Source organism: Rhincodon typus, chromosome 1, assembly GCF_021869965.1.
Source record: "Rhincodon typus isolate 14 chromosome 1, sRhiTyp1.1, whole genome shotgun sequence".
Classification (NCBI taxonomy): domain Eukaryota; kingdom Metazoa; phylum Chordata; class Chondrichthyes; order Orectolobiformes; family Rhincodontidae; genus Rhincodon; species Rhincodon typus.
The window spans coordinates 95,654,514-95,676,649 of record NC_063332.1 but is presented as its reverse complement, the minus strand read 5'-3'; the positions used below and the strand labels follow the sequence as shown (position 1 = coordinate 95,676,649).

The window sequence follows — 22,136 nt, the reverse complement described above, 5'->3', positions numbered from 1 at the left end:
AATAAATTCCTAGCTCATCCAAGTAGGTCTCAAGTGTAGTGTGAAAACCAGCAAGTAAGAACATGAGTTATCTACAGGTTCAGTTAGAGAAGCTGTTTATGCATCAAAGTTCATTTTAGTATGCCACACAATTCTGTGTATTTAACAACTTTTAACTGTATATTTTGGGATAGAAATGATGAAAAAGTGATAGCTTTGGAAGTTGTTTGTAGCATTAAATGCAAGTCTCAGTTAATAGTCTGCAGATTTCAGTTTCTTTAAATTGAAAATACTCAAAAGATCAATATAAAAGAAATTTAAAAGTTCCATACAGAATTGATTACAAAATCATGCAGAACTCCTGGGATCAAATTGTTAAAGGCTGGAAAAGAAATATAACTACAAACATTAGTTACTAATCAATGTCTAAAACAGAAACAGGCCTGTCCCATGATGTCTTAACATTGATTTTGATTTAAAAAGCAACATTTTCTCATTCGATGAGCAAACTCCTAGGTTATTAAATGGACCCTGTATACCAGCTACATAATAATTCAAAGTTTGTGGATTTCTCAGTAGATCCACGCTTAAGAATACACAACTGATTTCTTGCAGCCTTGACAGTTTTGTCAATTTTCTCCTTTTCACCTGTTTTTCAAATTGTCATTGGCCATAGGTACAAATGCATTTTAATGATTTATTTCCTTTATAATTTTACTATACTCTAATACATTTTTAATCTTTCTGGATAGAATTCAATATTTTCTAACAAATCTTTCTGAGTGCTTTTTCTGGTGATCCAAGATCAAGAACGAATCTTTACAAGTGCATATGCAGACACGCCTCATCTTAATGATTCTCCTTACAAACAGAGTCAATAGATGTGAAGCTGGAAAAGCACAGCAGGTCATACAGCATCCGAGAATCAGGAAAATCAACGTTTCGGGCTGAAACACTTCATCAGGACTGGGTAGGGGGAGGAGAGCTCAGAAGTAAACAGAGTGGGGGGTGTGGGGCTGGGGAAGGGTAGGTAGGATGGTGATAAGTGGATGCAGGTAAGAAGTTATTGTGATTGGTCAGTGGGAAGGGTGGAGCAGATAGGTGAGTAGGAAGATGGATAGGTTAGGGAGGTGAGGAGGGCTGGACATGGATAAGGCCAGGGGTGGAGGGATTTTGAAGGTGGTAAAGTCAATATTGAGGCCCTGGGGCTGTAAACTTCCGAAGTGAAATACCAGATATTGTTCCTCCAGTTTACGTTTGGCCTAACTCTGCCAGTGGTGGAAGCCAAGGACAGACATGTTGCCAGAGGAGGGGGAGGGGGAATTAAAATGGATGGCAATCAGAAGGTCGGGTTGGGTGCTGCATGCAGAGCGCAGATACTCCGCAAACTGGACCCTGAGTCTGCGTTTTGTCTCCCTGACATAGAGGAGACCACATCAGGAGCAACTGATACAATAGATAAGGTTGGATGAAGTGAAGGTGAACCTCTGCCGGATCTGGAAGGATTGTTTAGGGCCTTGGACAGAGGTGAGGGGGAGGTGTAGGGGCAGGTGTTGCACCTCTTACAGTTGCAGCGCAAGGTATCGGGTGTAGTGGAGAAGTTGGTGCAGTAGAGCTGACAAGGGAATTGCAGAATGAATGGTCCCTGCGGAAAGTGTCGGGGTGGGGAAGGAAATTTCTTTTTGGTGGTGGGCATCTGCAGTCCTTATTGTCTCCTTGCAAACAGCATTACTTAAGATAATCAAAGCAAGATCATAAGGTAAAGTCCAATAAAACCATTCTGTCTGAAATTAAAAAAGTAGGAAGTTCATACATCTTCCATCCATGAAAGCAGCATCAAAAGAAAAAACAACTCATGGGGGGAGGGAGAAACCATCTTTAACTTCTGTCTGATCAAGAACAAAATACTGAAATGAATCGTATAGAGCTTGTGAAATATTTATGAATTTTCTCACCTGAGCATTGGCCGAGGTGGAGGCGGAGGTTCTTCAGGGTCCTGACATCTCTTTGATTTCCTTGTTAACTGTTTGAAAATATTTCGTGCTGTGACACCAACCCACAGGATAGTGGCCAGGGTAGAATAGTGTAGAATTATTCCAACCTACAATTTTAAAGGATCAATAGGTGAGGAATTACAAAATATAGAATCTGGCAATCTGTCATTATACTGTGGAAAACCATGCAATGATGATGTATTTGTGCTTTACTGTTGATTTACAATATGTATTTAATATGTTTTCCTCTATAACCCAATGAAACTGTTTACCACAAATACGTCTGCTTAATTTAAGTGATTTTTGCATAATCCTATACCTACATTCCACCTAAACATCACAAGAACCTCTCGATGAAATTATGAAGGTTCTATTCACAAAATGCAACCTTGGCATTGACTGTTGCTCCCCGTCCCTTTTCTGGTCCCCCTTCACTTTCCAACCAATCACTTTCCATCGATTGTTGCTACAGCAAGCTCCTTGTGTTACAACTGTGACATGACGAGTACACTGATAATTAAACAATATTACTGCATGAGTCACATCATTGGTATAAATAATTAAACTAAATCAGCAAAATGGCCAATTATTTCCCTTAGGTACTGCTATCCAGAATAAAAGAGACTTCTACCAAGCTTCTTCATTGAGTTCACAGAATCCCTGCAGTATGGAAACGGGCCAATTCAGCCCAACAGGCCCACACTGCCCCTCCAAACAGCATCCCACCCAGACCCATTCCCCTACCCCTGTATTTCCCATGTCTAACCCACCTAACCTAAACATCCTTGGGCACTATGGGCAATTTAGCATGGCCAATCCACCTACGCCGCACATCTTTGGATTGCGGGAGGAAACCGGAGCACCCTGAGGAAAACCATGCAGACACAGGGAGAATGTCCCCACAGACAGTCCCCCGAGGCTGGAATCGAACCTGGATTCCTGGTGCTGTGAGGCAGCAGTGCTAACCACTGAGCCACCATGCCGCCCTAAATAATCCATTTTATAAACACACAACTTATTCTTAAAACAAGTTTCAACACCAGGTAAAACCTTTCTGCTCCTATGATGCTGCTTGGCCTGCTGTGTTCATCCAGCCCTGCACCTTGTTGTCTCAGATTCTCCAGCATCTGCAGTTCCTACTATCTCTAAAATCTACAGCAGCAAGTTCTGATAAACTATCATATTGAACTCAAAATATAAACCTTGTTTTTCTCTTCACAGATGTTGCCAGACCTGCTGAGTTTCTCTAGCACTTTTTGTTTGAAACTGTACTTAAAATGGGAATTCTTTTTCACAACTCTTGGTGCCAGGTGCCCACAGGTGAGTTAAAAATCAGAGACATTCCAGCAGAACACATGTACTACAGAAATTTAAAATCAGCAAAAAGACCTAGTGCTAATATGCAGAAGAGTTGCTGATTAAATATAACAGAATGAGTAGTAAGCATAGAATCATAGAATCCCTACAGTGTGGAAACAGGCCCTTCTGCCCAAAAAGCTCACCGAATCTCAGAACATCCCACCCAGACCCATTCCCCTATAACCCACCACATCTACACATCCCTGAACACTACGGGCAATTTAGCATGGCCAATCCACCTAGCCTGCACATCTTTGGACTGTGGGAGAAAACCAGAGCACCCGGAGGAAACCCACGCAGACACAGGGAAAGCGTGCAAACTCCACACTGTCACCTGAGGGTGGAATCGAACCCGGGTCCCTGGTGCTGTGAGGCAACAGTTTCTAACCACTGAGCCACCCCAAATATTGAAACAATGCATGGATTTCAGCAAGGTCCCACACGTGAAACTGGTGAAGGGACGCGTTCATAAGATCCAGGGTAACTTGGCAAGTTGAATCCAAACTGGCTTAGTGACAGGAGACAGACGGGTGCTAGTAGAAGGCTGTGTGAATGGAGCCTAGTGCACAGTGGCATATCACAGGCATCAGTGCTCGGTCGCTGATTGCTTGTGATATTCATAAATGATGTAGATGAGAATGTGAGAGGGACACATTAGTTGGTGGATGACACAAAAATGGGGTGGGTGGGTTGACAGTGAGAAGGAAGGTGCTAGGTTACAGGATTGATCAGATGGGCAGATGGAATTTAACCCTGATAAACGTGAGGTGATGCACTTTGGAAGAAGGAACAAGCCAAGAGTGTACTCAGTGCGTGGCAAGCCACTAAGAAGCTCAAACGAACATGGGGATTTTGGGGTACTTGTTCACAGATCCCTGCAGGTGTCAGAGCAGATGAATAGGGTTGTTGAGAAGGCATACAGAATGCTTGCCATTATCAGTCACAGCACAGATTATAAGAAAAAAAAAGGTAATGTTGGAGCTGCACAGAATTTTGGTTAGGCTGCAGTTGTAGTACTGTATGCAGTTCTGGTCACCACACTACAAGAAGTGTTTGCACCGGAGGAGATGCAGAGAAGATTCACCAGGATGTTGCCTGGGATGGTGCATTTCAGTTACGAAGAGAGGCTGGATTAGCTTGGAAACAAAAACAGAAATTGCTGGAAAGGCTGAGCAGGTCTGGCAGCACGTTTGGAGAGAAATCAGAGTTAATGTTTCGGGTTCTGAGGAAGCGTCACTCGACCCGAAACGTTAACTCTGCTTTCTCTCCAGAGATGCTGTCAGACCTGCTGAGTTTTTCCAGCAATTTCTGTTTTGGTTTCTGATTTACAGCATCTGCAGTTCTTTCAATTTTTATCTGGATAAGTGTGGATTGTTTTCTTTTGGAGCAAAGCAGGTTGAGGGGTAACCTGATAGAGGTATGTAAGATTATGAGGGGCATGGACGGATTGAATAGAAAGCAGCTGTTCCCTTAGTCTAAATAACAAGGGGGCATTTTTTTCAAAGTGAAAGGCAGGAAGTTGAAGAGATTTGAGGAAAAACTTTTTCACCAGAGGGTGATGTGAGTCTGGAATGCACTAGCCAGGAGATTAGTTGAGGTGGGAAACCTCTCAACATTTAAAGCGTACTTGGATGAGCACTTGAAGTGTTCTAACATTCAAGGCTATGAGCTTAGATCAGCAAAGTGGAACAAGTGTAGATAGTAGCATATTTATGGCGGTGCTGAGTCAATGGGCCAAAGGGCCTCTTCTGTACTGAATGCTTCTACGAACAGCTGATGGGAATAATTTGCAATATAAATTTTATGGTCAGGTAGGAGACCAGACAAGAAGGGAAACTTAAATGAAAATATGACATGTAGATAAATGGCCAATTTTAGTCTCAAATGAGATTTTGTATTTCCATCATTTGCATAACTGTATTGATATGTTAATCAACAATTACTACAGCTCAAGTAGCTCAATTTAGCAGCAAGATTGAATCAACATTCAGATATCAATGCACGAGAAAATTTTTGCACATACCCATTTGTTTTTTGGGATACGGTTAATGTAATGTTTTAAACCACCATAACTGACATTCCAAAGTCTGTTCCCAGCTATCACACTGATATCACCACTCATTCCTCACCCTACCATTAACTAATATACTAAAGACACTCAAATATATTGTATATCACACTGCATAATGTATACATTTATTGTGCTAAATTATGCTTTACTGAAATCCCAGTGGGAAAATCATTTGCTTCACCTGTTTGCAATTCAATATTCTAAAAATCCCACTAAGTAAATTATTTAAAATGAATTAAACTACTATACCAAAGCATACGATTTACCAGACAAAAGTGTATTGCATTAAAATTCATACAAGTAACAAATTTTACACTTTATTCAGTATTGATAAACTGCTTGATACTGTTTGCAATTCATCATCACAACGCTTTATCATATGTATCACAGCAAGGCTGTTATCCTATCAAATTTTTGTGAATCATTGGTTACAATAATTTATGACATTGCCTTTCTTGATATAATGACGAGCAAGTTAGACAAAAGAGAGCCCGTAGACATCATCTTTTTGGATTTCCAGAAGGCCTTTGGCAAGATGCTGCACAGGAGGCTGCTAAATAAGGTAACAGCCCATGGTGTTAGGGGCAAGATAGAGGCCAGGATAAAGGATTGGCGGACTGGCAGAAGGCAGACAGGAGCGACAAAGGGGTCTTTTTCAGGATGGTAGTTGGTGACTAGTGGAGTTCCGCAGAGGTGTGCGTTGGGACTGCAAACCATTCATATTATACATTAACCATCTGGATGAAAGAACTTAGGGCATTACTACTAAGTTTTCAGATGACACAAAAATAGATGGAGGGGGCAGGTAGTGTTGAGGCTGCAGAAGGACTTGGACAGGCTAGGACAGTGGGCAAAGAAGTGGCAGATGGAATACCTAATGGGAAAGTATGAAGTTATGCACTTTGATAGGAAGAGAAGAGGCGTGCACTATTTTCTAAATGAGGAAAGAATTCAGAAGTCTGAAGCACAAAGGGGACTTGGGGGTGCTAGTTCAGGATTCTCTTAAGGTTAACGTTCAAGGTTAGTTGGCAGATAGAAAGACCAATGTCATGCTTGCATTCACATCAAGAGGGCTGGAATACAAAAGCAGAGATGTATTTCTGAGGCTGTATAAAGCTCTGGTCAGATGGCATTTGGAATATTGAGAGCAGTTTTGGCCCCGTATCTAAGGAAGAATGTGCTAGTGTTGGAGGTGATCCAGACGAGCTTTCTAAGAATGATCCCAGGGATGAATGGCTTTCTATCTGAGGAGCGGCTGAGAACTCTGGGTCTGTACTCTATGTAGTTTAGAAGGATGATTGAGCTCTTCTTAAAACTTAGAGAATATTGAAAGGCCTGGACAGAGTGGATGTGGAGAAGTTGTTTCTACTAGTTGGAGAAACTAGGACCTGAGGTCACACACTCAAAGTGAAGGGATGACCTTTAGAACTGAGATGAGGAGGAATTTCTTCAGATTCAGGGTGGTGAATCTGTGTAACATATTGTCTCGGAGGGCTGTGGAGGCCAAGTCATTGAGTGTATTTAAGGTAGAGACAGAGATTCTTGATTTGTAAGGGGGATCAAGGATTAAGCAGAGAAGGCATGAGAATAGCGTTGAGAAACATATCAACCATTTTTGAATGGCACAGCAGACTCGATGAACCAAATGGCTTAATTCTGCTCCTATATCTTATAGTCTTACTCCTGTACTTAAAAGCTCCTCGCAGTGAAGGCCAACAAAACATTTGTCTCCCTAATAGCTGCACCTATATGTTTTTAGTGATTAATGTCCAAGGACACGCAGAACCCTTTCTACAAGAACATTTTCCAAACTTTCAACATTTAAGTAATAGTCTGTTATTCCGTCTGTCTTACCAAAGTGGAAAACAGCATAGATAGTCATGTTATACTGCACCTATCATTTATTTTCCCAATCATTCAACTTGTCCAAATCAATGTGATAGAATAAAGAAAGAATCAAGCCGCATCAAATGAAAGGGAGAGGAAACAAAAGGATAAAGCAAGTTTGGGTTTCCTTTCTACAATCTGCCCTGAGTAAAGCTTTCTGATAATGGATAATAGTCGGATAAGCGGTCACATGTGAAGTTGTGAACACCATATTTCGATAGTGGCAGCACACATTTCTTCAAAGACGGTTGAACAGTCAAAAGTTTTAAGACAATTTAATGAATAAGTTGAGTTGAATCTCAAGGCATGTTCAATTAAACTCACTTTATAACTGAAATCACAAATTGAATATAAGTAGTATTCTACATTACTAATAATCAAAATACATAATTTATTTCTGTTTTTTTTTATATAGAACTGTTTTAGAGTGTATGGAAGACAACTTCATCTATATCTTGCTTTGGGAGTTCTCCTGTTCCTCCACTCTGGGTTTGGTGAGAACTCCGAGGTTAACTTTCAACTTTGGTGGCTGAGGAAATCTGGTTGTATTGTATCTGCAGGCCCACCAATTGTAAGGCACAACAGGTGATTAATTTGATTCCAATAAGTGCCATAGGAGCATAATGGGAGATAGTTAAAGAAAATTCCTTTCTCAAAATAGTTACAAATTAAATAAAATTGATAAGCATCTTTACAGAAGACTTGCAAAGTGAAATGTAAATATGAGAGCAGCAGCTCAAATGGTATCAAATTAGCTAGCTCAAAATCAAGGAAGCTAAACCATGTTCAATCACTCCAGAGTATCAATTTGACAAAACAATTGGGAAATAACACTGTTCACTAAGTCCCAAACCATCAATGGATAATATATCTAAACATCTGCAGGAGAAAATTGACTTCAATCAGTTGATGCTGTTTGTCTAAACAAGTGATCAAATTCAGATTGACAAAATATTTACCAAGTCACACACATTTCTTTCTTGGATTTAAATGTACCCCAAACTGTTGGGATTGAAATGAGAGAGAATTTTAGTATGGCTAGTTTCTAAAGGGTGAAAATCCACAGCATAAACTTACAAAACTGGAGCACTTTCTCAGAAGTAATAAAGAAAATTTGTTTTAGTATTGGAAACATTTTATAATGGTGCTGTAAGGGGTACACTTTTTTTTTCCTGAGACAGCTTCATTTTATCAACAATATGTATATACCTGACTGAATTTAGGAATGACAGTTCGCACTAAAACTGGAAAAATATTCTATTTGAAATGTCCTCATTTTAATAAGCACTAGCCAGTGGAAAATAGTTACGAGCAATAGAATGTCTTTGGTGATACGATTCCATTATTCCCTACTGTCTTAACTTAGGCTCATTTATAGTAAATAAAAAGTGAATGTACAAGTACATTTTCAAAGATCCTTCAGAAAATCCATCTACATGGAAGCATAAAATTCTGGCTAGCTTTCATTCCCTGGTTATTGCTGTATTAAGAATTGTTAGTCATTCAATGATAACTAGGGCATGATTCAAGTCCCAATTGCTTGTTGTCTGTTTCTCCACTGGTAACATTCATAATGTAAAGCATTTGAAGGGATGAAATAAATTGCTTACCGCTTGGCAAACGCTAATATTCCTAGTCTGATTGATACCACCTACAAACACTGCGCATGTCAGGAAAACGTGAAAGCAGAAATTAATCAACATGTGCCAGCTCTTTCGGCTGATCCGAATTGCACTGCCAAAACAAAATAAATCAACAGGGCTGTTACCAAATGATCACAAATCAATGTTAAATAACGTTTCAAGGTTTCCTTTTCCCTTTCTTATCCCACTTCAGTCAACTCAGCAGAACTGCAGTTGGCTTCAAAGTTCCAGTGTGGCAAGGAACAGTCATCTTGTTCAATGCCACAAGTTAGATTCCTATTCCATTAAATTTGCAATTAGTGTAAAGAGCAAGCACATTTTACTGCTCTAGGGGTTAAGATTGTATTTGTGCAGGATAATTAGTAACTAAAAAAAGACTGGCTTATTAATTAAAGGGCAACACAATTATACATTTTACTGTAATCAGAGTTCTGACGGCGAAGCGGAAACGAGTGAATCTTTGTTCTGGCTGAATTCCATGGGTCCATGGTGATTTAATATCAATCATGCCAAGCTATGGTGAGGAAGAAATTGTTGGCTAGGATGGACTGTAGAAATGCTGGGATGTCTGGTGCTTTTAATTTTTTTTAAGGGTTGGCGGAGTGTCTCTGATTGAAATAAGGGTTTGCAAAGTAAGCTTTCCTCAACGCTTCACTTTCTCACCTGAGCTGTGTCACCTATCGAGTTTCTGACCAGTTACCAACCTCAATGCATTGCCTGTAAAATAGTGACAGAAGTGGGAAGTGACCTTTACTTAGCTGCTTCAAGTCGTGTATGGGTTTGCACAGCACCCAAGACACCTCTGCCACCTGTATATATGCAGCTGTCGAAGGGACATGTGGGTATGTGCCAGTGAGGTATCCGTGGCATTTTACAGGCCTCTCTCAAGCAAATCCATCTACATGGGAGTATAAAATTCTGCCCAGATTTCATTCCTTGGTTACTGTTGCTTTAAGAATTGTTAGTCATTCAACGATAACTCGGACAAGATTCAAGTCCTAATTACAAATGATCACTACAGCATTACATGTCTACCTTTAGATTATATTGAAAGACAAGTAATTTTACTTGGTTTCTAGGCTCGTGTGATCATTCTGGACCCCACAGCCTGCCTGCGTGACAGTGAAGTTCAACCATTCCACAAATTCTAACCATCCATAATGATTAACCACATTAATTAGACACAAAAAACTGGATCCAATTTGTTCTTGCCCCTGAATTGTATTCTGTTGTGCACACAATCTTTTATTGTTAAGTTTCCGGTTCTTGCAGCTTGCTCCCAAAGGACGTCTGCAAGCTCACTTAATTCATTGAGAGATAATACATCATAAGGATGTTTTTAATTCGCTGCACGCAGGAAGGCACTGTTGGGAAAATAATGATCCAGTTTATATTCTAATAGTTAGTAAGAAATGAAATGTTTAACTCTAAACGCAAATTGTAAGCATTAAATTTATCTGAGAATGAGAAAATTCCACGTTAGCTTTCATTCAAATCCACAACTATCTGGTGAAGTTTTATACACGTTATTTCCACTTTCTCTACAATACATTCTGACTCTACATAGACAGACTGGAAGTTCTAGTTGAGATAATAACTCCATAAGATGATTTTCATTGTTGATTCTTCACGTTAATGTTACTTCAGGGCATTAAATGTTATAGAATAGATAGAGAGAATCGAAGTTGAGATGCAGATCAAAAGTATTCCAGCAGAATGGTGGAATGGGCTAAACAGGTTGGATGGCTTCTCATACCTTCTGCATCTCCATGAACTGTACGTAGGGGGCACTGACGCACAAATAATTAAAACATCAGGGTCTTGTGAAGCCCAAGTCACAAGGGGTGGCATGGTGGCTGTGGTTGGCACTGCTGCCACACAGCGCCAAGGACCTGGGTTCAATTCCACCTGCGGGTGAGTGGAGTTTGCACATTCTACACATGTCTGTGTGGGTTTCTTCCAGGTGCTCCAGTTTCCTCCCACACTCCAATGATGTGCAAGTTAAGCGGATTGGCCATGCTAAATTGCCCATAGTGTCTAGGAATGTGTAGGTTGGGTGGATTAGCCATGGGAAATGCAGTGTTGTAGGGATAGGGTAGTAGGGTGGGTCCATATGGATGCTCTTTGGAGGATTGGTGTTGTCTCAATGGACTGAATGGCCTGCTTCCACGTTACAGGCATTCGATGATTCCAGGGGGAGGGAAAATCACATTAGTATTAAGTAGGAGCTAAGGAGTGTTAATTGGGAGGAGCTGTTATAAGGCAAGTCCACAATTGACATGTGGGAATTGTTTAAAAACCTGTTGATGACAGTTCAGGATCGGCATGTTCCAGTAAGGAGAAAGGACAAGGATGGCAAGGTAAGGGACCCTTGGATAACAAGGGAGGTTGTGAATTTAGTCAAAAGGAAGAAAGAAGGATATGTAAGATATGGGATCTCTGCTATTTGCGATAAATATATAAATGACTTGGATGAAAATGTAGATAGGTGGGTTAGTAAGTTTGAGATGATACAAAGATCGGTGGAGATGTGGATATTATAGAAGGTTGTCAAGCAAATCAGACAGGGCCAGTGAGGAATATAAAGAGAGCAGGACCGAAATCAAGCAGGGACTTAGGAGAGCAAGAAAAGGTCATGAAATGACCTTGGCAACTAGGGTTAAAGAGAATCCCAAGGCATTCTATATATACATCCAAAACAAGAGGAATAAATAGAGAGAAGATAGGACTACACAAGGATAAAGGAGGGAACTTCTGGTTGGAGGGCCAGAATGTGGGTGAGATCCTAAATGAGTACTTTGCATCAGTATTCACCTAGGAGAAGGATACAGAGGATAGTGGGATTTGTGTGGAACATGCTAATAAGCTAGTGCATTTTGAGATCAAGCAAGAAATGGTTTTGGGTCTTTTGAAGAACATTGAAGTGGGTAAGTCCCCAGGGCCCAATGGTATCTACCCCAGGTTACTGAGAGAGGCAAGAGAGGAGATTGCTGAGGCTTTGACATAGATCTTTGTATCCTCATTAGCCACTGGAGGGGTCTCGGAGGACTGGCAACTAGCTAATGTTGTTCTTCTGTTCGAGAAGGGAAATAGGAACAATCCAGGAAACTACAGACCAGTGAGTCTCACATCAGTGGTTAGGAGGCTATTGGAGAGAATTCTTAGGGATAGGATTGAAAAGCATAGCCTAATTAGGGACAGTCAGCATGGCCTTGTGCAGGTCAGGTCATGTCTTACTAACTTGACTGAATTTTTCGAGGAGGTACCAAAGGTGATCCATGAGGGGAGAGCAGTGGGTCTACCTGAATTTTAATAAGGCTTTTGACAAGGTCCGTCATGATAGGCTCATCCAGAAGATCAAGATGCACGGGATCCATGGTGACTTGACTGCGTGGATTCAGAACAGAAGACAGAGAGTAGTGGTGGAAGGATGTTTTTCAGGCTGGAGGTCCCTGACTAGTGGTGTTCTGCAGGGATGTGTACTGGGATCTCTGCTATTTGCGATAAATGTATAAATGACTTGGATGAAAATGTAGATAGGTGGGTTAGTAAGTTTGAGATCATACAAAGATCGGTGGAGGTGTGGATAGTGTAGAAGGTTGTCAAGCAATACAGTGGGATATAGATCAGTTGCAGATATTGGTGGAGAAATGACAGATGGAGTTTAATCTGGATAAGTGTGAGGTGCTGCACGTTGGGAGATCAAATGTTATGTAAAAGTATACAGTTAATGGCAGAACCCTGAAAAGCATTGATGTACAAAGGGATCTCGGGGTTCAAGTCCACATCTCCCTGAAAAAGTGGCCACACAAGTAGGTAGGGTGTAAAGAAGGCATATGGCAAACTTGCTTTTATTGGTTAGGGAACGGAGTACAAGAGTCAGGATTAAAAACAGAAGTTGCTGGAAAAGCTCAGCAGGTCGGGCAGCATCTGTGGAAAAAAAAAAAATCAGAGTTAACATTTCGGGTCTGGTGACCATTCCCCAATTCTGAGGAAGGGTCACCAGACCCGAAACATTAACTCTGATCTTTTCTTCAGAGATGCTGCCAGACCCACTGAGCTTTTCCAGCAACTTCGGTTTTTATTCCTGATTTACAGCATCCGCAGTTCTTTCAGTTTTTACAAGAGTCAGGATGTCATATTGCAGTTTTAAAGGACTTTGGTTAGGCCACACTTAGAGTAATGCATTCAATTCTGGTTGCTACTTTACAGGAAGGATGTGGTGGCTTTGGAGAGGGTGCAGAAGAGATTTATCAGGATGCTGCTTGGATTTGAGGGTATGAGCTATAAGGTTAGGCTAGGACAACTCGGGTTGTTTTCTCTGGAGCAGTGGAGTCTTGAAAGAAGTCTATAAAGTTATGAAATGCATAGGGGATAGATAGGGTTGACAGTCAGAATCTTTTCCCCCAGAATTAAAATGTCTAAAGCTAGGGGGTATGCATTTAAGGTGACAGGGGGTAAAGTTCAAAGGGGATGTGAGGGGCAATTATTTTTTATTTTAACAGAGTGGTAGGAGTCTGGAACATGCTGCCAAGGTAGGTGGTGGAGGCAGAAATGATAGGGGCGTTTAAGAGACTTTTAGATAAGCACATGGATATGCAAGGAATGGAGGGATATGGACCAAGGACAAGCAGAGGGGATTAGTTGAATTTGGTGTCATGTTCGGCAGAACATCGTGGGCTAAAGGGCCCATTCCTGTACTGTATTATTATATGTTCTATGGTCTAAGAGAAGTGTATAGCTGCTAATGGTGATGTAGCATGTCAAAACAAGAAAAACCCTATGCCAATTCTTTTCTTTCCTTCACCAACACCACCACATTCTACTCCACCCTAGTGAATTAGAAGGTGGAGGAACAAATGGAATAGAAGTGTAGGTCAGCAGAAGGTTAGGGGGTGAGAGATATTAGCGGTCATAGAGCTGAAGATAAATTAAGTGGTAATGGCTGGAAAGAAAGGAGACAAGTCCAGAGTTGGTGTTAATAACATAACATTGATCAGTTCTTTTAAAAGCAAATCCAAGAAAACCAGACATTTGAGGGGGTGAGGGCAGATGGAAAGATTTCATGGTCTGATCAACCTAGACTCAGACTCAGAGTGCATGTCAATTGGAAAAACATTAGTTATATTCCCTGTCTTGCTCAGCACATTTTAAAAATCCTCATTTTGAAAATTATATTTCAAATCACCTTGAGTTGACATTTTATGGCTGGATTATTTTTTGTAAGAAACAGTTCAGATGAATACCACAATTGGTTCATAGCATCAAGTAAAAGGCATTACCTGTGATAGTAAATGTAGCTGGCCATAATTATGACCAAGCAAGTGAGCAATACTGCTGCAGCAACATAAACTACTGGATGCAAGAGGTCAACAAACTGCAGAAGGAAATCAGCACCAGTCAGATCCTGATGGGTGCAAACAAAAATCACAATCAAGCACAGATAAAAGATAGAAAACATGTATTCATGAAGAGAATGAGGAATGACTATTAAGAGCAAACAGTTTTCCCACAAATAAAGCAGTTCAACTGTTCACATAGGTAGCACCATCTTACCAGTTAATCCGTTTGGAAACTTTGTTTGAAGAATACATATTGGCCAGTCCTATTCTTCTTTGGGAACTACCATGGGATCTTTACCACACACCTGAGAAAGCTGATGGATCCTGAGTTTAAACTGTGATTGGAAAGATGACACCCCAGACTGTGAAGGAGGGACCATAAGAGGTAGGAGCAGAAGTAGGACATTTGGCCCATCAGTCTGCTCCTCCATTCAATGACTGAGCTGATATTACTCAACTCCACTTTCCTGCCTTTTCCCCATAACTCTCAATTCTCTTACTGATTGAAATTTGCCTATCTCAGCCCTGAATATACTTAATGACACAGCCTTGACACCTCTCGACAGAATTCCAGAGATTCATTACTCTCAAGGGTGAAATTCCAATACATCAAACTGGGTGACCCTTTACTCTGACACAATGCTCCCAGTTCTAGACTCTAGCATAAGGGAAAGCAACCTCTCCACATCTGCCCTGTCCAATCCTATAAGAATCATGCAATTTCAATGAAATTGCCTCTCATTCTTCTTAACTCCATTGAATTCAGGCCAAAATTACCCTCCTCATATCAAATCCCTCCATACCCAGGATCAACATAGTGAACCTTCTCTGGACTGCCTTCTATTTCCTTCGATAAGGGGCCAAAACAATTCACCGTGGTCTAACTAGTGCCTTGTTTTCGCAAGATTTTGCTATTCTTGTATTCCATGCCCTTTGAAATAGAGACCATTATTCCATTTGCCTTTCTTATTACCCACTGAACTTATACTGCACTGAATCTCAACCTAGATAATATGCCGAAGTTTCTACAGCAACAATGAAGACAACCTTTTAGAGAAGGCAAGATTTCTACCACTGAGCCAAGGGTGACACAAAAGAGAGAATATGAAACACTCCATCACAAATAATTATTGAATAAGATTCTAAAACTTTTTAAAATGAAATTAATTGATTTATTAGAAAATGTCATCAAATGATCTGGGGAACAGGAACAAAAAGAGAAAACAAGCAGAGAACAATTACACTTCACACTGGAGAAAACTGCACATACATTTGCGTGCCTAAGCTGTAACAATTTATGATTCAAATGTGTGTATCCACTTTTCGATCCTCTATCACATGTTGCAAAGTTGGGTAGAGTATTTGTGGATTGGAAGACAGGATGTTAGAAGTCGAAGTTTATAAAATGATGGGGCAGGGGGAGAAGAGTGCACAGTCCCTTTAAAAGATGATGTGTTTTTTCTAGGCTTCGAGAAAAAAAATGTGCAGGTGCACAGAGAATTCCTGAAATTGAAACACTATCAAAAGGCTGTATAGTTAGCAACCCAGGCAGTAGTTAGCTTTGTTATTAAGACAACTAGTTTGAAAATCAGCCGAATAATTTAAACAAGGCACTTTGAGACCAAAATCCAATTAAATTTAAATCTGATGGCTTTGGCAACCTAGGGCCAATCGGAGTGCAAGAAATTAACAGGTCATCGAGGTTTAAAAAAAAACAGGACATTTGAAAATCGGTGTGAGAGCAACTGCCATCTAATAGAGTTAACAACCCATCAGCTCTAAAGAGAAAATCACTGGCTCACACAGAATTCTCTGGGCTGTCAGAGTACCCATCATCTAAATAAAGGCATAGCGGCACTCTTAGCTAATATTCCTGAGTCAAGAATTCGACGGAGAAAGGCATTCTAGACTGAGGATTCGCAGACAGGGCATGGAGCATTCCGTAAGACGTATCCTGGCTGTAATTTTGACAGATTAAGTTTTTTTTATTAGTTTGGTTTATCTAAGTCAGACTTGTATCTATTGGAACAGCAAGCTATTAGAATTTTGTTTTATTCTGGAATACTTAGTAGTTAAGGGGGAATTGCTCCATTAGTTAGTGGTTCTATTAATTTGTTCACTGTTAGAGTTAGATAAATACATTCATACTTGTTGATTAGAAAATGACTGTCAGGAGTTCATTTCATTTAACCTCCCCTTTGTAAGAGACTGGGCATGAGAGGGTTATACCACTTTGTGCACTTCTTTTAACAGATTATATGGTGAGGTGAGCTTCTCTGGGTGTTTTGGTTTTAGTTATCAGAGGGGGTTGACCTCTGCTTCATAACAGATTGGGGGCTTGAGTCCAGGATCTGGCTGGTTTGTGTATGGGATCTGAATGGATATGGACAGATTTGAACAGATTTGGGGAACAATAGGTCCCAGCAGATTTAAACAGACTTGGGGATTAGTGTCCTAGATCTTTAAGATTAAAATTAGGTGAGAAGTGGAAAATCTGTTTAATTTCGGTTACTTGTGGTTTGTTAATTAAATCAAAAGTGCGGAAATGGCTCCGACGTTGCTAAAGAGGTTCTGGAGTTTGAAGATGCTTCCAAAATTTGCCAAGTAAGTTTAGAAAGAGAAGAAGGATAAACTTTCAGACTTAGCAAACAGGCTACAATTGGGTTTAACTAGGGATAAGAGGAAAGCTGAAATTGTAAGAGTTAGTCAAGCATTTAGGTTTCCCAGAGAAACAGTCAAGTGCAGTGGAGTTAGAAAAAATTAAATTGCAAATTAGACAATTGAAGTTAGAAGATAAAGAAAGGGAAAGGAGATTCTTGGCTGAAACAGCTTGAATTACACTTAAAAACAGAACAAAAAGAAAAGAATCATTCTGGTAGAGGTAAAAGAAAAGAGTTTGAACTTCAAAAGTTTACAATTAAACAAGATAGCCAATGTAAATTAATGGAAATGAAGGTAGAAGATAGGCTTAGTGAGGAGGAGTGATGGTGAGCAGACGCATCGTAGAAAAAGATCTGGTAGGATATATATAAATATGTCAAAACCTTAGCAAAATTCAATGAAAAAGATGTAGAGGCCTTTTTCATTTCATTTGAGAAATTGTCTAAACAGATGAATTGGCCAGAGACTGTGTGGATAATGTTGATTCAGACCAAGTTGGTAGGCAGGGCTAGTGAGGTGTTTGCAGCACTGTCAGAGGCAGTGTCAGGAGACAAAGAGGATGTGAAACAAGCTATTTTGAGTGCCTATAAATTGGTACCAGAAGCATATAAGAAAAATAAAGGAGGAACCAGGTCAGACTTCTGTCGAGTTTGAAAGTATTAAATATAGTAACTTCAATGCGTGAGAGCATTAAAGATAGGAAAGACTTATGAGGATCTTAGAGAGATTATTCTGCTGGAACATTGAAAAACTCACTTTGTGAAATGATGATAACTCATGTGGAGGCATAAAAAGTTAAAACAGCGAGAAAAGCTGCAGAGATGGCGGATGAATATGTATTAGTGTATAAATTGAAATCTAACTTCCTACAGCAATTTCATTCTGTAAGGGATAGAAATTAGGAAAACAGGAGATCCTTCAATGAATAGTTTACCAAATGTGAAAAGAGAAACCAAGAGGGTGGAAAAGAGGTGAAAGGCCTCAGATGTTTCCACTGTAATAGAGGGGGACACACACAGTCACAGTGCTGGTGGATTAAAAGAGGTACTGGGAAAAAGGATGTGGTAAAAGAGGCTGAATGAGTGGGATTAGTTGAGGTAGTGAAGGAAATCCCGAGAAGTCGAGGAGCTTCAGGAGAGTTCACAGCCGATTCACAGGCTGGAAAGTAAGATAGCGCCTGATCTCTTCAAAGACTTCACCTGTGTGGGTAAGGTTTACTCAGGAAGAACAAGAGGAGAAGGCAACAAAGTTAAAATACTGAGAGATACGGGAGCTGGTCAGTCTCTAATAGTAAGAGATGAAAGTATTTGCACCCCTTTAATGTTACCCAAGAAAGTGATAGCCTGTGGAATAAATGGAGAGAGATTTAGCGTTGCTCTGTGTAAGATAAGGCTGGAAAGTCCAATCAAGACTGGAGAAGTAACAGTGGGAGTAACTAAAAGAGCGTCTATTCCAGAAATACAGTTTGTTCTTGAAAATAACCTAGCTGGATCAAAGGTGGGAGTGATGCCCATTGTATGGAGAAGCCGAAAGAAAACCAGGGAATTGAAGAGTTTAAAAAAAAACCCTGGAATTTTTCCGGACTCTGTGGTGACAAGATCCCACAGTCTTAAGTTAACGCAAGAAGGGAAAATCAAAGAGAGAGATGAAGGAGTTGAAGTCCAGTTAGCTGACACCCTGTTTGATGAAATGATGAAGGAAAAACCTAAACAGGAAAAGGATCAGGCAGAGATGTTTAGTTCTGAAAGACTAATGGAGTTACAACAAAAAGATGAGACAATAAAAGATTTAGATTATAAAGCCTACTCAGAAAGAAATCAGAATGCATTCCAGAATGTTATTACCTTAAGGACAGAATACTAAGGTGGAGGTGGAGACCTTGGCAGGTTAGTGCTGAGCAGAAATGGGCAGAAGTTCACCAGATTGTGTTGCCAGTAGGGTACAGACAGGAAGTATTGGGAGTAGCACACAAATTATGTGTAGTAGGTCATTTAGGAGTGGGGAAGACTCCTAAGATACAAAAACATTTTTATTGGCCTGGATTACATAAAAATGTGATTGAATTTTGCTGTACCTGTCATATGTATTAGATGGAAGGAATGCCACAGGCAGTAACAAAACCAACGCCTTTGATGCCAGTTCCTGCATTTGAAGAACCTTTCATGTGGGTTATGATTGATTGGGTAGGTTCCCCTCCCTAAAACCAAAAGTGGGAACCAGTATTTGCTAACCATAATGGATGTGTCGAGCAGATTTCCAGAGGCAATTCCATGATGGAATGTCAAGGCAAAGAAGGTTGTGGAGGAGTTGCTTCTTTTTTTTTTTTTACCCGTTATGGACTACCCAGAGAGATTCAGTCAGATCAAGGGTCCAATTTTACTGCCAAATTATATGAGGTGGTCATGGATAGTCCAGGTATCCAACACTTTAAATCAAGTGTGTACCATCCTAGATCCCAGGAAGCATTGGAAAGGTGGCATCAGACCCTAAAGACCATGCTGAAGGCTTATTGTCAGGATTACCCAAATAATTGGGATAAGGGTATTCCATTTATATTTTATTTATGTTATTTGCTATTAGAGATGTTCCAAATGAATCAACTCAGTTTACTCCATTTGAATTGATATTCGGACACGAAGTAAGAGGGCCTTTAAAATTTAATTAAGGAAAGGTTGATAGGTCCGAAGTCAGAGATCTCACAGTTAGATTATGTATCTGAGATGAGACAAAGATTAAACAGAGTGGGTAAATAGGTGGCACAGCATCTAATGAAGCAAGAAGCAGATAAGAAATCAAAATTTGTACGTTTGCCCATGGGGGTAAAATATTGACGTTGTTACCAGTGGTAGGAGATCCCTTCAAAGCAAGGCCTGGTGGTCCCTATCAGATTAAGAAGTTAAGTCAGGTGAATTATCTGGTAAAGATGCCAGATAGGGAAAAAAAAAATTGGGTATGTCATGTGAACACGCTGAAACCTTACATGACAGGAAAAGGGAACCAGAGAAACAGGTATTAGTTACTGCCACTCAGAGGAAGGAATCAAATCCAGATGATTTGGATTTTGATGTGCCTCAGAATAAATTGAATAATGAGGAAGTCCTCAAAAAGCGGGATAGGGTAGTAAGCTCTCTGTCTCAGGAATAGGGAACTGAATTGAAAGGCTTGTTGCAGCTCTATGAGGACATATATAGAAATAGAATGGGGAGGACAAATGCTATAATACATGAAGTGGACATAAGGAATGCTGTTCCAATAAAACAACACCCTATAGGCTTAATCCTCTCAACGCAGCACAGGTACAGAAGGAAATGGAAGTGATGCTCCAAGAAGACATCATCAAACAGAGTGAAAGTGAGTAGAGTTCGCCGATTGTATTGGTTCCCAAACCTGATGATACTCAACAATGTTGCGTAGATTATCGGAAGATCAACACCGGTGACTAAATCAGACTCCTACCCAATTCCAAGGCTGAACGGCTGTGTAGAGAATGTCTGACAAGCCACTTGCATCACACAGTTGAACTGACTTCTTGGTTACTGGCAAGTAACTTTATTGGAGATAGTGAAAAAAGTTTCTGCTTTTATAACCCCAAACGGGCTATATTAACTTAAAGTAATGTCCTTTGGAATGAAGAACGTACCAGTCACATTTCAAAGACTTACAGACAGAGTCGTGGCAGGATTGACGAATGTGCCATTTATATAGATGACTTAGTGATCTTTAGCCACTTGTGGACATATCACATGGCACATTTAGCAGAGCTCTTTGAGAAGCCATGGAAGGAAATTTGGTCATAAGTTTGGCAAAATAGAATTTGTGAAGGTGACATTCTTACGGCACACATTGGACACAGATGGATGACATGAAGGAACATGAAGATGAAGGCCATCCAGGAATTTCCATGACCGCGCTTGAAGGCGGTGCTATGATTTTTGGGACTGAGCAGATTTTACAGGAAATTTGTACCAAACTTCAGTAGCGTGGTAGCACCGCTGCCAAATTTGTTAAAGAAGACCACGAAATTCTCATGGACAGAACAATGCCAAGAGTTATTTGAGAACTTAAAAGCAGTGTTAACCACTGCACCAGTTTTAGCCACACCAAATTTCTTGAAACCCTTTAAAGTCACTATCGACGCAAGTGATGTAGGGCTTGGAGCTGTGTTGTTACAGGAGGATGATTGTGGAATTGAAAAGCCAATTGGCTTTTTTCCAAAGAAACTCATTAGTCACCAGAAAAAATATTCAACTGTTGAAAAAGAATTATTGAGTTTGAAGATCAGCGGAGAGGGCGCAGAGCATTCTGGAAGTCCTATCCTGGCTGTAATTTTGTGAGATTTAGCTTTAATTTTTTTTAAAGTTTGTTTTTTATAAGTGAGGCTTATATCTATTGGAACAGCATACCATTAGAACTATTGAGCCTTACAACATTTTAACGTTTATGTTGCAAACAATGTATCAGAGATGGTTGTGTATACTGATCACAACCCTTTGACATTTTTAGAAAGATTTAAAGATAAGAACACCAGGCTATTTCTTGGAGTCTTAAGTTACAACCATTTAATTTACAGATTGTACATGTTGCGGGTCATGAAAATGTTATTACAGGTACTTTATCACAAGTGTAAAAGAAAAATGTTTATATAAGATAGTCCTGTTCAATGTTATATATGTATATAGAATTCATATGAAATGGGTAACTCTAGATTAATGGCCTATGGTTCTAGTAATAAAGGCGTTAAGGTTTAGAGGAATAAAAATGAAACCATCTTTTCATCATAATGGTTCTTTTTTTTCTTAAGGGGGGAGGTGTTGCGAGGTTGGTTGGAAAGCAGCTTGTTAGAATTTGATGTTTGTAAAATGATGGGGGGGTTGGTAGTGTGGTCTCTTTAAAAGATGATGTGCTTTTTCTAGCTTTAAAGAAAAAAAAATGTGCAAGTGCATAGAGAGCTCCTGAAATTGAAACACTGTATCAAAAGGGTGTATGGTTAGCAACCCAGGCAGTAGTTTGTTTTGTTAAGGCAACTAGTCTGAAAATCAGCCAATTAATTTAAACCAGGCACTTTGAGACAAAAAACAATTAAATTTAAATCTGTTTCAGAGCTAGTAGGAACTGCAGATGCTGGAGAATCTGAGATAACAAGGTGTACAGCTGGATGAACACAGCAGGCCAAGCAGCATCAGAGGAGCAGGAAGGCTGA

At 40.1% G+C, this 22,136-nt stretch overlaps 1 protein-coding gene across 2 annotated transcripts in view; it reads right to left on the bottom strand.

Moving 5' to 3' along the window:
* Positions 1-22,136, bottom strand: part of adgra3 (adhesion G protein-coupled receptor A3) — a 147,055-nt gene that overhangs the window by 7,708 nt on the left and 117,211 nt on the right. For both annotated transcript variants that reach the window (XM_048603661.1, XM_048603655.1), the window contains exons 15-17: positions 14,216-14,340; positions 8,901-9,024; positions 1,935-2,080 (exon numbers count right to left, since the gene is read on the bottom strand). In XM_048603661.1, coding sequence (XP_048459618.1) covers positions 1,935-2,080; positions 8,901-9,024; positions 14,216-14,340 — 395 coding nt within the window. The remainder of the gene's footprint in view (positions 1-1,934; positions 2,081-8,900; positions 9,025-14,215; positions 14,341-22,136) is intronic.